General features: G+C 43.7%; 1 protein-coding gene across 4 annotated transcripts in view; it reads right to left on the bottom strand.

The window, feature by feature from the left end:
• Positions 1 to 14627, bottom strand: part of HCFC1 (host cell factor C1) — a 124794-nt gene that overhangs the window by 54983 nt on the left and 55184 nt on the right. Inside the window, exons 12-19 of one of the 4 annotated variants that reach the window (XM_085871345.1) lie at positions 13872 to 13970; positions 12673 to 12901; positions 8455 to 8591; positions 8077 to 8236; positions 7754 to 7962; positions 5821 to 5989; positions 2188 to 2354; positions 1766 to 1936 (exon numbers count right to left, since the gene is read on the bottom strand). In XM_085871345.1, the coding sequence (XP_085727471.1) occupies positions 1766 to 1936; positions 2188 to 2354; positions 5821 to 5989; positions 7754 to 7962; positions 8077 to 8236; positions 8455 to 8591; positions 12673 to 12901; positions 13872 to 13970 (1341 nt within the window). Of the gene's footprint in view, positions 1 to 1765; positions 1937 to 2187; positions 2355 to 5820; positions 5990 to 7753; positions 7963 to 8076; positions 8240 to 8454; positions 8592 to 12672; positions 12902 to 13871; positions 13971 to 14627 lie in introns of all 4 variants that reach the window. The other 3 variants (XM_085871346.1, XM_085871344.1, XM_085871347.1) reach the window with 3 other exon arrangements.

Consider the following 14627-nt stretch of genomic DNA (forward strand, 5'->3'; position numbering starts at 1 on the left):
CTGAATGTTTGGATCAAGGCCCAAACAGAAAACAAAAAGGCCGTTGAGTGGACCGTGTATGGGAGAAACAATTGTAGATTTACCAATGTTTTCACGAGGCACCCGTGACCAAAGGCTCCAGTTCAACCATGGCTTGTGGAACTAATCGAGGCGAAGGGAGGATCGAGGCGAACACACCCCACCACACACACACACACACACACGCACACGCACACGCACACGCACACGCACACACACCCAAAAAGAAATGGTCCCCACCGGGTCTTTATTTGGCCCTTCAGCTTGGGAGGGAAGGCGAGCTGAGGGTCAGAGTCTGGCCGGGTACCTGTCTGCCTTGTGCGGTTTCTTCGAGACGAGCGAACCAGCAAGCACAGGACCACGGACCCACCAAAAAGAACCCCCGAACCAGACACTCCACCAACGAAGCGAGGACCCCCGGAGAAGACCGCAAACCAAGACGACTGCAGACCAAAGAGCAAAAAGCCCAGATGACGACGACAACTACGCACACCAAGAGCAATGGCGACCCCTTTTTCCTCCGACAATTCCAACCCAACTCCAGCGAACACTCAGGGGAGCCCAACCATTCTTATCCCTCCCCCGGACGGGGTGGGGTGACCGGTCCCCTGAGGTAATCTTTGCCCTGATTAGACAGGGTTTCATGGGGTGATGTGCTGGCCATCCAGGATTGGACAGGGGGGAACTGCCTCCTTTCCTGGGCAGAGCCGGTGTTCTGAGGTGAGGAAACCTCCGCCCACGTCCGTGGTCGAACGCACGTGGGCAATGGCGTCAATGGTGCGAAGAAGGGAAGGATTGATTTGTTGGCGTTGGGTATTGCAAAAATCTAACGAGAAAGAAACTCGCAGCGGACGGACACTTATCAACCCATTAAACATAGGGGAGGGATCAAACTATAAACACATACTTATCAAAATAACTATGATTAGGGACTGCTGTCTGTCTGTGTGCAAGAGGCTTCCAAATCCGTAACAATACACTGCAGTCGATAACCAACTGACATTAAAAATAATATCTTGACGAAGAGTTGAAATAATGAAAGTTAACTGTACCGATGTGTTAAAAACCATTGTGGTTTCCTGTTCTCTTGTGACTGGAAACCACATTGCTCATCCATTAGAAACACATAAATGCACTGCAGGCAGTTGAATTTTACATCATTCCATGAAATTTTCCATACCATTACAAGTCCCTGTCGTACAATGTTTGCTGCCAGTACAAGCAAGAGAAAACGTAAAAGTTTCACGGCCAAATTCAAACTGAAAGTTTGTCAGTTTGCAGACGAGCACGGCAACAGAGAGGCTGGTTGTTTATTGAATGTACGGAATACGATTAGCTTTGGAATTAGAGATATATGTGTCGGTAAAATATGCGAAAGAACTGTAATTAAAGATGTTACAATTAAACTTGCAAAAAAATATAAACTGCCTCTATTTGCATCTCCTTGACAATTAACTTGGCCCTCTGTGGTTGTCACGTGCTGTATGGTGAAATACCGTATAACCCGCACATGAGTATACCCCGTAGTTGGAATTTTGGAACCAATTTAACGTTTTAACGTATAGCTCACGGCTTATTTGCGTGAAATTACAGAACCATCTCTATTTTCTATTCCCAGCTTTACAAAATCTGAGAAACAATTCCTGTGACGTAAGACAGGGATAAAACAGCGAATTGGCAAGTACTTACAGTGAAAGATAAAAATAAAATAAAATAAATAAGACAAAAAGCTGAAGTCTGACAACACCTGAGTGCTGTCGGCGTCTCCAGACTCCCTGCCGCTAGTCACTTCCATTTTTGATACCTCCTTTGAAGTTGGCTCTCCGGAAACCCCTTGAGCCTCCTGCCCTGCCGATGCACTGGCAGATGACGCTGCTGTATCACCGTTGTCTGGCTGGTCTGATGAAGAAGATATGCTCTGGGCAGGCAGAGTGCAAAAGGCAGAGGACATAATTGAACGATCAAGATATGATTCATTGACAGAACAAATGTGATTTCTTCCTCGACATCGAAATCACGAAAGCAGTTTCTATTCCGCTTTCAGATATGTTTTCTTGTCGTAAAAAAAAAAAAAAATTATAATAATTTCACAAGCGTGAATTTATTGGTACAAATACACCTGTGAAGGTGAGTGACGTGCACAATGCCGTGAAGGTTTCTTGTACGTACTGGCAATGATGGGCCAGGCACAGTTATCGACCGAGTGACTGTGGTGACAGCACCACTGGCTTGACTTGCTGGCAAGGAGTTTGTTGCAGTGTTTGTGGTGCCCGCTGTAGCTGTCTCACCATGTACGCTTTCAGGAATACCATTATGGTCTGAAGGTGGCGGTTCCACTGCAACAACCATGGAGATTGGTGAGTCATAAATGATCACATCACAGCAACGAGACTCACAGGATTCAGTTCTTGTTTTAAGAGACATCCGCAGGTTTGAGATCAGGTTATCTATCTGCTTTATACTGCCCACAATCTTTGTACAACTGAAGTGTTCCAGCACTTTACAGAATGTTTTACCCATGCAGTTTAATAGCAAAAGATTCACTCTGGTGGGTGGAAAGAACTGTATGCGAAAGAACTGTAAGTGTGGTGAAGTGTCTGCTATGAACGAGGGATAGCGAGGGGTGGTGGTGTGGAGAGGGGGAGAGTGAGAGAGGGACAGAGAACGAAAGGAGAAGGGGGAATATGGAGAGAGAACCTGAAGATGGGTCTTTTTAGTCAATCCTGCTATGACAAGCCTCCATGTTGATTGATAAAGCAGAGGCAACAAAACAGGTGGAGGATAAAGTAACATCTTGAAAAGGTCAAATAGTCATAAGCAGACATGAGTGTGCCTCAGTTTGAAAAAAATGTAAAAAATTACCCCCGTGTGGGTAACGGTCATCTCTACAATACCACAAGTTCTCAATGTTCAGTTATGACCGAAGACTATTGCGCAGTTCTACGGCGCAGCTCGAACTGCGCAGTTTGGTTAAAGATGACTCGGAATTTTGGCGCGCGCGCACGAAATTATATTTTGAAAATAAATGCAGACGTTTACATTTCGGGTTTTGAAACTTTTGTACCTTCGGCGAAAAATGTATAAATAGAAAAGGCTAAAAATGTGTTTTATATTTATATTTCATTTCTCCTTCCTTCCTTCTTTGCGAATCGCATCGGCATTTTTTGCCATCTTCCAGATCACGTGAAGATCAAACGGGAAGGAAATTCAAAAATCTGTCCGGTTAGATACAAGATAATATTTTTTACTATCATAATCAATAAACAGCTGCCGAATATCTTGAAGGATGGCAGACTAGATAGGTTTTGAAAATGGCGATTTTTATAACTTACGTGACCTCGTGACCTTGACCCTGACCTTGAACCCGGACAAAAGTTATATCGTTGTGCAACACTCATCGACTTCTACCCACATACTAAGTTTCATCAAGATCGGAAAGAAAAATTGTTGACGGACGTACGGACGGACATTTGGTCCGGCTTTATAAGGTCATCTCGGTAGAGATGACCTAAAACGTAAGAAGAAAATTATGAGGGGGTGGAGGGTGATTGGGGGTTGGTTTCACATTTCACATTTCACACATTTTGGTTCGAAGCAATTTCATTTTTGATGTTGAACAGATTGAATGAGACAAAAGCACCAGCGAGTTCAAGATTCGTGTTGATCTGTTTTTGAATTGCTTCAACACCAACGCCATCTCTCTTGAAAGTCTAAATGGCATTGGTGAGGTATCATTGCCTCCGCCACCAAAAGTGGATGGAGGTTATGTTTTCACCCGTTTGTCTATTTGTATATGAACAGAATATCTCAAAAAGTTATGGATGGATTTGGCTGAAACTAGGTGGATGAGTTGAGTTGGTGACAAAAACAAGCTGATTAGGTTAAGGTCCGGATGCAAATCCAGCCTTTCAGTAAGATACAAAACAAGCTGTTCAGCCTGGCAGAGGCATGCGCTCTACCAAATGCCGTTCAAATTAAAAAAAAAAAAAAACTCTACCAGCAGAAGCCTGTTGTAAAAAAAAAAAATACAGCCATGATATAAAAAACCAAAAAACCAAGGGCACTCTCTGACGTTACCAGATATGCCTCCGCCCACATTATTACATCATTATAATACTTGTACCAATTTTGATTTAAATCCCTGAACTCAGATTCAAAATATTAAATAATTCTGGCTGCCAGACCATATGCCTGATCAGGTTGAAATTTAAAACATATATTCCACATGATGACTAGATTATAACTGTGATGTTTCATGTGGATTGATGAAGCGGTTCAAGAGAAAATATTATTTTTAAGAGATTTTCATTCAATCCAATATGGTGCCAGACCGTGTAACCTATTAATTATTTGTGAACTCCTTGGTATCCCCAAAGCTTGGGGAACATGTGGGTGAAGTTTCACCTCAATCTATGAAGCCATTCTGGAGAAGATGATTTTTAAAGGTTTACTCTTCAAAAAAAAAAAAACACAAAGCTGCCAAACCATGTGACCGATGATATCACAGGTGGAGAACATTTTGTTCCCCATGGATGAGCGATCATATCTGCAAAGTTTCGCCTCAAACTGTTCAACCGTTTTTATGTTAAACAAGCTCAAATGAGCTTATATCCTCGTCCTCTTAATGATGACATCATAAAAACGAATATGATTTCATTGTGATGTATCAGGTTTGCGATAAATTATCTGTGCTAATGCCCGGCTTGATTCCCGCAAACAAAATTCAAACAGCTTGCCTAGTTTCGGAGATAATGGTATAGGTGATTTCCATTAGCGGCGATATTATGACGTCAACTTTTTTTCTAGGAAGAATTTACAAAATTGGAAATGGTTACTGCCTGCGCGTGGGCTTTCTGCATATACATGGCAAGTTTCACGAAGATCCGATGAAACCTCTGGGTTATGAAACAAAAAATGTCAAAAAATAGGAATGACGTCATCAAATTGATATGACGTCAGTGATGTGTCATATGTGCGGTAATTCATCTCTGTTAATGTCCTGTTCGATTCCCGCAAACAGAATTCAAAAAACTTGCCTAGTTTCGGTGATAATTTTTTCGGCGATTTCCATTAGTGGAGAAATTTTGACGTCATAACTTTTTTTTCTAGGAGGAATTTTCAAAATCAGAGATGGTTACTGTCTGCGCAGGGTATTTTTACATATATATGCCAAGTTTCAGGAAGTTTCGATGAAAACTGTAGGCTGTGAAACAAAAAAGTCCACAAGAAGATGAACAACAACAACGTGAGTAAGACAGAGATCCTCCACGAGCATCTAAAAATTGGTTGCCGAATCACGTGGCAGACGACGTCATTAATCCCCCACCACCCCCCATAAAATTTAGCCCAAGATGACCCTCAACATTTTTCATACTGATGGATAAAGTGTTTGACATATACAATGATGATGTCATAATGAAGCCACCAATGACATAATCCACCCCCCGCCCCAAAAATCATATTTCCAATGGGGAGTACTGCACATGTGCCAAGTTTAAATTTGTTCCACGGAGCGGTTTTGGAGAAAGAAGTCCAAAGTTTTTCCTTTTTTCTAACACCGCTGCCCTGTGATGTGGTGACATGTGGTGACATGCCCTGTGATGTCATAATTATCATTAAAACATTCTACATGAGAAGTCGCACCTATGGTGAAAAATGTGTCAATCGGATAAGTGGCTGCAGAGAAAAACAGAGAAAATTAGCGTGGACGGATGGACACGGATGTACGTAGGTACAACCCAAAAATAGAATGCCTCTGGCGACTTCATCATCTGAGACATTAAAAAGAAAGCGAGAAGAGACCTTGGTTTCGTCCCATATTGGCTGTGGTAGTTGATGCTGTATTGGTTGTTCCAGTCTGTGAAGTCTCGTGTGGAGGATTCTGACATTGGGGTGGTACAGTGGTAATGCCTGGATCACCGACACCACCGTCTGCCTTCTGAATCTTTACACCAGCTCCCTCAAGCGCTATCTGTCATACAGCACCACATCAGAACTCAAGTGAATAAATCTTTTAATCCTCATTAGCAGCATTCAATCAATTCAACAGTACATTTTAATTTCACATCAATTATTTCCAACCCCCCCCCCCCCAAGTAATACCAAGGCATACCGATAATGTGCATTATACCTAGAATTGAGCAGATCAATCGTTGTGGAAAAAAAAACTGCAGAAAATATATATATATATATATATATATATATATATATATATATATATATATATATATATACTTGAAAGTGTGTCTGTGTGTGTGTGTGTGTGTGTGTGTGTCTGTGTGTGTGTGTGTGTGTGTGTGTGTGTTTGTTGTGACCTATGTGACCTCTGTGACCTATGCACGCGAAAAGTACTGGATTGATCCTCACCAAACTTCACATGCTGACAGAACATGTACCCGGGAGTGTCCCGATGTAAAAGAATTGAACTTCCGACTTCCGGCTTCCGAATTATGACATCATCACCTGATTTCGTAACGTTAATTTTTCAAGTTCAGCCGATTGACATGGGGCCAACGCCATTTGCAATAGAATGAAAAAATAATGCTACAGTCAATTGAAGACAATGACTTCCGACTTCCCGGTTTCCGAATTATGACGTCATCACCTGATTGGGTAACGTTAATTTTTCAAGTTCAGCCGATTGACGTGGGACCAACGGAATTTGCTAGAGAATGAGAATTAATTAAGTCGCAAATGACATGAAACCAGCCTCACATTGTTGAGGCATTATGGTTTTTTTATCTGATGCGGCAATAAATCTTAACATTTTTGAACTCGAGTCTTCTGCATATAAAACATGGCGGGGAAAATATATTATTATAGTGGTGATGAAAAAAAATACTAATGGTGGCAGCCTCTACAATTTTACAATTAACTGTGACATATACTCCTTCAGACCCACCGTCATCCACGGGATTGCTGTGCGGAGCACGGGTATCCCTGCTAGTACTTTATAATAGTGGAAGGCCTTCAAAGGCAGATTCGTTGAGTGCCCTTACTAAAATATCGGTTAAAATTTTGTCGTCTTGCTTAAAAATGGTTTCATGGATGCATAAATGGACACAGCCAAGTTAAGCAGTCATTACCTTTGGCATCGAAGGTGGACGAAGGTTATGTTTTCACCCGTCCGTTTGTCTGTGAGCAGAATATCTGAAAAGGTTATGGAAGGATTTGAACTAAGCTTGGTGAACAGGTTGGGTGTGTGACAAGAATGAACCGATTTGATTTGGTGAAGATCCGAATCCAGATCCAGATAATGGAATTTTTAATCGATTCTTCACCATTGAGAGATAAGGCCAGAACGACATGTAACACGAGATCTTAAAAAGCTGTGGATGGATTCTAATGAAAGTTGGTGGATGAATTGAGTAGGTGACAAGAACAGGCCGATTCGATTTTGGTTTCGGTACGGATGCAGATCCGGCCTATCAGTGGGATACAAAACATGAACTGTTCAGCCTGGCGGTGGATGCACTCCACCACCGGTTCTCGTTTTAATTGCACCGCTTTGTTTAAGGGAGTTAATGCAACAATTTACAGTTAATACTTTTGGTAGAGCCTTGTCAGTGAATGAGTTTCATGGACCGATTAAAATTCAATTAGCAATGATGGCAATAATTAAAATTACGTTAAAATCAGCATGTGACATCAGAACCTTGGACATCTCTGAACACATTTACAGATGTGATAAAAGGAACTTGAGAAATACACTTATCTTTCATGCAGTTTCACTAACCTGTGCTGTGCCAGGGCTGGGTGTGGTGCCAGTGATTTGAGCTAGTGCTGTGCTCGGGCTGCGGACTTCGGAAACATGAGCTGCTGCACCCGCCTGGCCTGACAAAGAAGCAATAGCTGCAAGTGTAGTGGCCGGTGTGGCAAGTGATGGTACAGCTATGGTCGCGGTTGGTCGGGCTTGCGTTGTCACAGTGGCAAAGGAAGTCATTCCTTTTGGGTGGGGGTGGAAGGTAAAAAGATCAAAGAGAGCAACCAAAATAAACCCAACTTGAGTTGTTACACTTGTGAACATCCCCCACCACTGTTCCCTGCCCCCTTCACAACCTGTTGTTGTCTTGACAACAAGTGTGGCAATCCCAGGTTTGCCAGCAGTTGCTACTGAAACAGGGCTCATCAAACGAACACTGCCCATCACAGTTCCAGCTGTAACGGGTGTCATGGTCCGCAGGATTGTGCCCGATGGACCCGCTCCTTTCAATACCATCTGCTAAATGCACGATCAAAGAGTTAAAATTACAAGGAGGGCAGCACTTGGAAAAGACCATCAAATTATCAATAAGCATAACATGGACTGTCGGGGCAGAACAATCCAGGCAAAAAATTGTTATATCACTCTTCACTTCAGCGAAACTTTCTTGAAATCACTTAACACCAAATGGATTCAGAGACAACAAGGTGCATTAAGAGGTGAGTGGAGCAGACCTGTGTCACACCAGGCTGTCCGGCAGTCAATTTCGGAACTGCTGTGATGATCTTGCTGGGGGTGCCGATGCCTGAACTCATAACCTTTGTTGTGATTATGGCAATGGGAGACTTCATGCCAGGAGCTGTCGTCACACCTGTAAAATCACATCCAACCACATCAAGATGAGGCAATGGAATTAATCGACATATGCACAAGAAAAGAAACGCATTAATTTAACCACACCAGAAGCTCAAGGGGACCACAATATTTATCCTCACCAACATCACAAGGAGACAATTGAATTTATCAGGAACCTTCTTTATTAAAGAGTGGAAAAAAACAACTATTCATTATTTAAAACACCAGAAAACTCAACTCATCCTATCCACGTGTTCCTTCATCCAAATTTAATGTTAAACCAGAGTTGGTGTCAAAGCCACCCAATGCTTGCCTGTTTATACATTTATCGTTTTCAAAAGACTCGTCTAATAATTAATATTTTTTATAAAGCATTGCAGTGAAGTCTGATCCAAATAATTTTAAAGCAATATATGTATTTGTATATTGTAATCAGTAACAAGAGAGCAGGTGAGCACAATATACGCCCGAACAAGAAGGTATATACAGAATTGTGCCACCACATGGAAAACAGCATCCTGGTTGCCATGGCAACGACTTTAGATGACGAACGTATGTCGCGACACACTGTCTCCACAGTCTGTACGTATGTACCATATATGAAACGTGAAAGTTGAAAACTTTGAGAGTTAGAGTGCGGACAGGAACGGATGGAAAACAGCATCCTGGTTGCCATGGCAACCAATTTAGATGACGAACGTATGTCACAACACACCATCTCCACAGTCTGTACCTATGTACCAAATATGAAACGTGAAAGTTGAAAACTTTGGGAGTTCGAGTGCGAACAGGAACGGACGGACGGACGGCCAGTATCACATAATACGCCCCGATATATATATATATATATATATATATATATATATATATATATATATATATATATATATATATATATATATATGTATGTATGTATATATATATATATATATATGTATGTATATATATATATATATATATGTATGTATATATATATATATATATGTATATATATATATATATATGTATATATATATATATATATATATATATATATATATATGTATATATATATATATATATATATATATATGTATATATATATATATATATATATATATATATATATATATATATATATATATATATATATATATATATATATATATATATACTGTTAAGGTTGTGGAAATTCACAATACACCATTAAAGGGTCCTCAGGTGAGATATATCGATAAGTTCATGTGTAGTAAGCCCACACCCTTGTTTAGAGGGAATATGTGTGATCCATTCAGGTTGCGACGCTTTAGTTAGCCGTTTTTCTTTATCTGTCGTTATTTTGAGCCACCATTTCCACAAACAACAACCGCCACCAACTACGCCACAACGCCCACCACGCTCACACCACCCCCACAACAATCACCACCATCTTTGCCACTACGCCCACTTACGAGCGCCATCCTCTGCGGACCACGGTAAGACGGTTTCCGCACCACGGAAACCGTCCGAAAAGGATTGGCAGAACAAAACCACTTGTGAAGCCTGTGGGGTTTTTCCCGCCATTATTCCCCACGCTTGGTGTGAAGGGGAGGGTGGGGAAGCTCGCTCCCGATTGGTAGATGCGCGGTGTGACGCGGACGGGAGTGAGGAACGCCCCTTTTTGGGAGGCTCCCAGAGGGGGGGGGGAGCCCGAAACGGGGCGGAGCCCTGCTCCATAAAGGACTGACACGGGCGGAGCGCGCCCTCTTCTCTTCTTCGCCCCTTGGTGAATGCGTTCCTTCCTCTTGGATATCTCTTTGGTCCTCCCGTATGCTCTCTCCTCGTGACGGTTGATCCGCAAACCAACTCGCGTTCCCTTCCTCCTCGTTCGTTCCCGCGCTCATGGCCCGGCGAGGCCTATTGGTGGGAGATGCCGACGGAGGGTGCCGCAGGCGGCCTGAGGTGGACCTGCGAGAGCAGACACGAAGAGTGCCGGAGACGGTTCACCGGCCGCAACAAGGGAGGTTCTTCTTTTCTTTGGGCTTTTGTATGCGTGTTTGTGGCGCCAGTCCGACAAGTAAAACTGATTAAGTGCTTGTACATTGCTTTAGTCGGTCGTATTACTTTTGCTTCTATTTGCCTGTACATACGTGCATGATTGTTGCTGACTGGAAATACGTGCTTCCTTGTGTCGCGCATTAAATGTGCTTGTCCAATTGTTCCCCCGTTTTGCTTCGTCCTTTCCTTTGTTGAATCTCCATCTTGCATCACGTAAGGGAATGATAGTGGGTTTAAAACACCCGCTCACAAATCTGAACCGTCATGGTCGACGATAACTCTGCTCGGTTATCCCTGTAGCACGGAACGAGCCGCTTAAGCGGTTCGTGTCCAGAGTCGACCTGTGGCGTGGTACAACCCCTCGGTAGGTTACCCGTGCGAGTACTTAGGTATATCGACTTTCGACGATTCACCCTATTTCACGCAGGTAGAATGCGGACTGGGTTGTGGTGAGGTTAAACCCCCACCCGTGACTAGCTCTTTGGCGATAGTTCCAAGAGGGTCACGACTGAATTGTCCGTTCCGGTGGGCGGCGCGGCCGCTATTAGAGTCATGTGGCCGATCGCACGCCTGGCGGGCCAGAATTCGTAACTATATATATATATATATATATATTGTTATGTTTGAGGGGGGGTATGCATTCAAAGGGTAATTAAGATGTTTAATTAGGTATGCCATGCTGTTCGAGTTTACCAGGATCTCGATGTAATAAGTAGTAATTCAGTGGTGATAAGTTGTCTAGTAAATGTTCATTTCTTCAAGGGGGAAATGATAAATGTCAGGTAATTAGATAGGGACACGGGATAGGGTAAGTGTGTCTGCGTAAACCCCTTTTGGTATTCTCTGAAGACTGGCCGTGACGTCACAGGACAGTGCAGCGGATGGCTCCGCCCCGTGATCACGTTTGGCGGAAGGCGATGGCGGTGGGCCAATAAACGGCTCGATTGGGAGTGACGAGGACGAAGGATAAAAAGGTTCTGTTCGGGGTCAAAGGAAGAAGAAGAAGATTACAACCAGAACGATCGTGTTTTTTTGGTGTGGAAGCTGTGGCGGCAGAGAGCGTCCTGGTTGCTGTGCTGAGTCGATCGTGTTCTTGATCGTGTCTGGGAGCCTTGCCGAGCCTCGTGCCTCGCTTTGGTTGGCTCTGGGGTTCTGCTGACTCGGAGTGCGGGGTCGGGCGGCGGGCGGACCTGCCTCCCTCTCCTGCTCGCGGCTTGGCGCCGGAGCTGGTTCCCTGGCGGCCGTGAGCGGACTTGGGCCAAGACCAGGTCGACAGCACCACGGGTTTCTCCTGCCCCCCTGACGAGAGCAAGGCCAGCTCGTCCGGCGCCGATCCAGGGACAGTTGCGTCCACACCACGGTCCAGCCTGACCACCAGAAATAGCTACGTTGTGTGTGTGTGTGTGTGTGTGTGTGTGTGTGTGTGTGTGTGTGTGTGTGTGTGTGTGTGTGTGTGTGTGTGTGTGTGTGTGCTTGGCGCCTTAGAGGGATTGAGAACTGTATATTCATTGGAATTGTCTGTGTTTTTTCCCCACGCCCGATCCCACACCATCCCGTCGAATCGCCCCGGATCCCTCTTCCTGCCGAGTCTTGTTATTTCTGGTAATTATAAAAACAAATAAACATCATCAACTCGGTGAAAAGTGACTCGTGCCACCTTCCTCGTCCCGTTTGCGGTAGAGCGATTAGAACCACCATGTTTGGGTTATAAACAAATAAATCGCCTCCATCGTTTCGGCTCATTCTACGTTGACGGGACTGTTCAAGTCCCGTGGACGTCACAATATATATATATATATATATATATATATATATATATATATATATATATATATATATATATATATATATATATATATATATATATATATATATATATATATTGGGCGTATAAAAAATAGTGTGGGAGATAAAAACATTAGAAAGGAAAAAAATAACTTGCACCAAAAACTAACATTTTCACGCTCACGCTGACGCTCGCGCCAGGGTTATCGCTATAGCTCTCTGTTCTTAGAACAGGCGAGCTAAAAAGGACTTTTTTGACATGGAAAAGAAAAGCGCCAAACTCAATGCTGCAATACCTGTGGCCCCACTTTGCCCGAGAAGCGCTGACATCGGGATAGTCTTAATGATTGTGGTGCCTCCCTTTCCGGCAGTCCCCCCGGCTGTCATTGAGCCCAGGTTCAAGATGGTTGGCTTTTGACCCATAGCACCAGCAGCCTGCGTAGTTGTAATAATAGTGGCCGGTTTACCATCAGCTGATGTGACCAGTTTCACAATAGTTGCTCCAGGAGGTAATCCACCCTTGGCCTAAGGGAGAGATGCAGGAAAGTGTGAGGAGAGAGAGAGAGAGAGAGAGAGAGAGAGAGAGAGAGAGAGAGAGAGAGAGAGAGAGAGAGAGAGAGAGAGAGAGAGAGAGAGAGAGAGAGAGAGAGAGAGAGAGAGAGAGAGAGAGAGAGAGAGAGAGAGAGAGAGAGAGAGAGAGAGAGAGAGAGAGAGAGAGAGAGAGAGAGAGAGAGAGAGAGAGAGAGAGAGAGAGAGAGAGAGAGAGAGAGAGAGAGAGAGAGAGAGAGAGAGAGAGAGAGAGAGAGAGAGAGAGAGAGAGAGAGGAAACGTGTATGTGGGGGGGGGGGGGGGGTGGAGGGAAGAAAGAGAAGAGGATATAGAGAGAGAACGTGAAAGAGACGGCTTTTTCAAGTCGATTCTGGTATGACAAGGCTCTACATTGTACTAATGGCAGAATTATGCTTGGGATGAATGGGTGGACACAGTCAGTTGAACAAAACATTGTTTCAGACATCGGTAAATAAAATGTTTTTGAAGCACAGCTGATTATCAGAGGTAATGCATGGGCTCTCCTGGCCCACATAAAACAAGTGCAACACTACAAAAGCCACACATGATTAGATTATGAACGGCAGCATGCAGAGTTCAAGAATTTGAGCTACTCTTCGTTAAAGCAACAAGCATTTCAAGAACTACTTTTATATTTAATCATTCCAAAAGTAGAAAAAGAAGGGAAAAGCCAGACAATGATGAGCAACAAGTCTACGATGAGCATGCAGCTACTTTAACCCAGCCATGCTGTGCTGGACAAAGGAAAAGCATCATGCAGCAGGGGATGTGCCATTTCTGGCAGCACACACAAAGCAGGCAAGCCTGAAAACAGTGAAGATCAAAGTGCAGAGACTACTGGAACAGAGCTGGGAGAGATTAAGGCACGTGAAATAAATGGTGGGAAAGAAAGGAAGGAAGCAGTTGATGCACCAGGCAAGCTGACCTGTAGGATGTGCGTCAGTGGCCCTGCCTGACTTGTGACAGCACCCGACTGCACAGCCTTAGTCTGCACCAACGTGACCAGAGAACCCAAGCTGGAGAGCTAAAGCAGCAGGCCGGGGAATAGGGGTAGAGAGCAGGGGAAGGGCATATAGAAAATAAGGCCGACCGGATGTGCGGGTCGAACAGACACCGGCGTCTGTACAAGAAAAATAAAAAATTAAAAAACGTAAATAAAAGGAGAGCAAAGAAGTCAAAGGAAGAAGCAAGAAAAGGCAAAAATTGCAGAAACAAAACAGCTACATAGCTTAAATGCACGTGTGCTAACAACTGATGAACTTGGCGGCTAATAAAATTGGGAATTCAGGTGGGCAGCAACCCCCCTAGTCGGGGACGGGTACCAAAGGCCCTGTGAATGGGAGGGGTGAGGGACAAAGGGTGGTTGGGTGGGGGAGGGGGGTGGTGGTGAAGTTTTCCTACAGAGCATGCGAGATGAAATTGATGGTAAAACCAGGGTTGGCATCGCAGGAGATAATTTGGTCGACGGAGCGAGGTTGAGGCATTTTATTCCTGATACGTAAAATATCCTGCAACCCATGCTGGCAGAAAAAAGACTTTTTGGAACATCTACTATTTCCATGCAATCATCATTTAACTTTGTAAAAAAAATAAAATAAATTATCCATGGGTTGGCACTCCTTTGTTGAAAGTTTCATGGAAATCGCTCAAGCAGTTGTGGAGAAAACAAATGTAAAAGCGA

This window comes from Eptatretus burgeri, chromosome 2 (genome assembly GCF_056783735.1).
Source record: "Eptatretus burgeri isolate ZD-2024b chromosome 2, Ebu_testis_v1, whole genome shotgun sequence".
Classification (NCBI taxonomy): domain Eukaryota; kingdom Metazoa; phylum Chordata; class Myxini; order Myxiniformes; family Myxinidae; genus Eptatretus; species Eptatretus burgeri.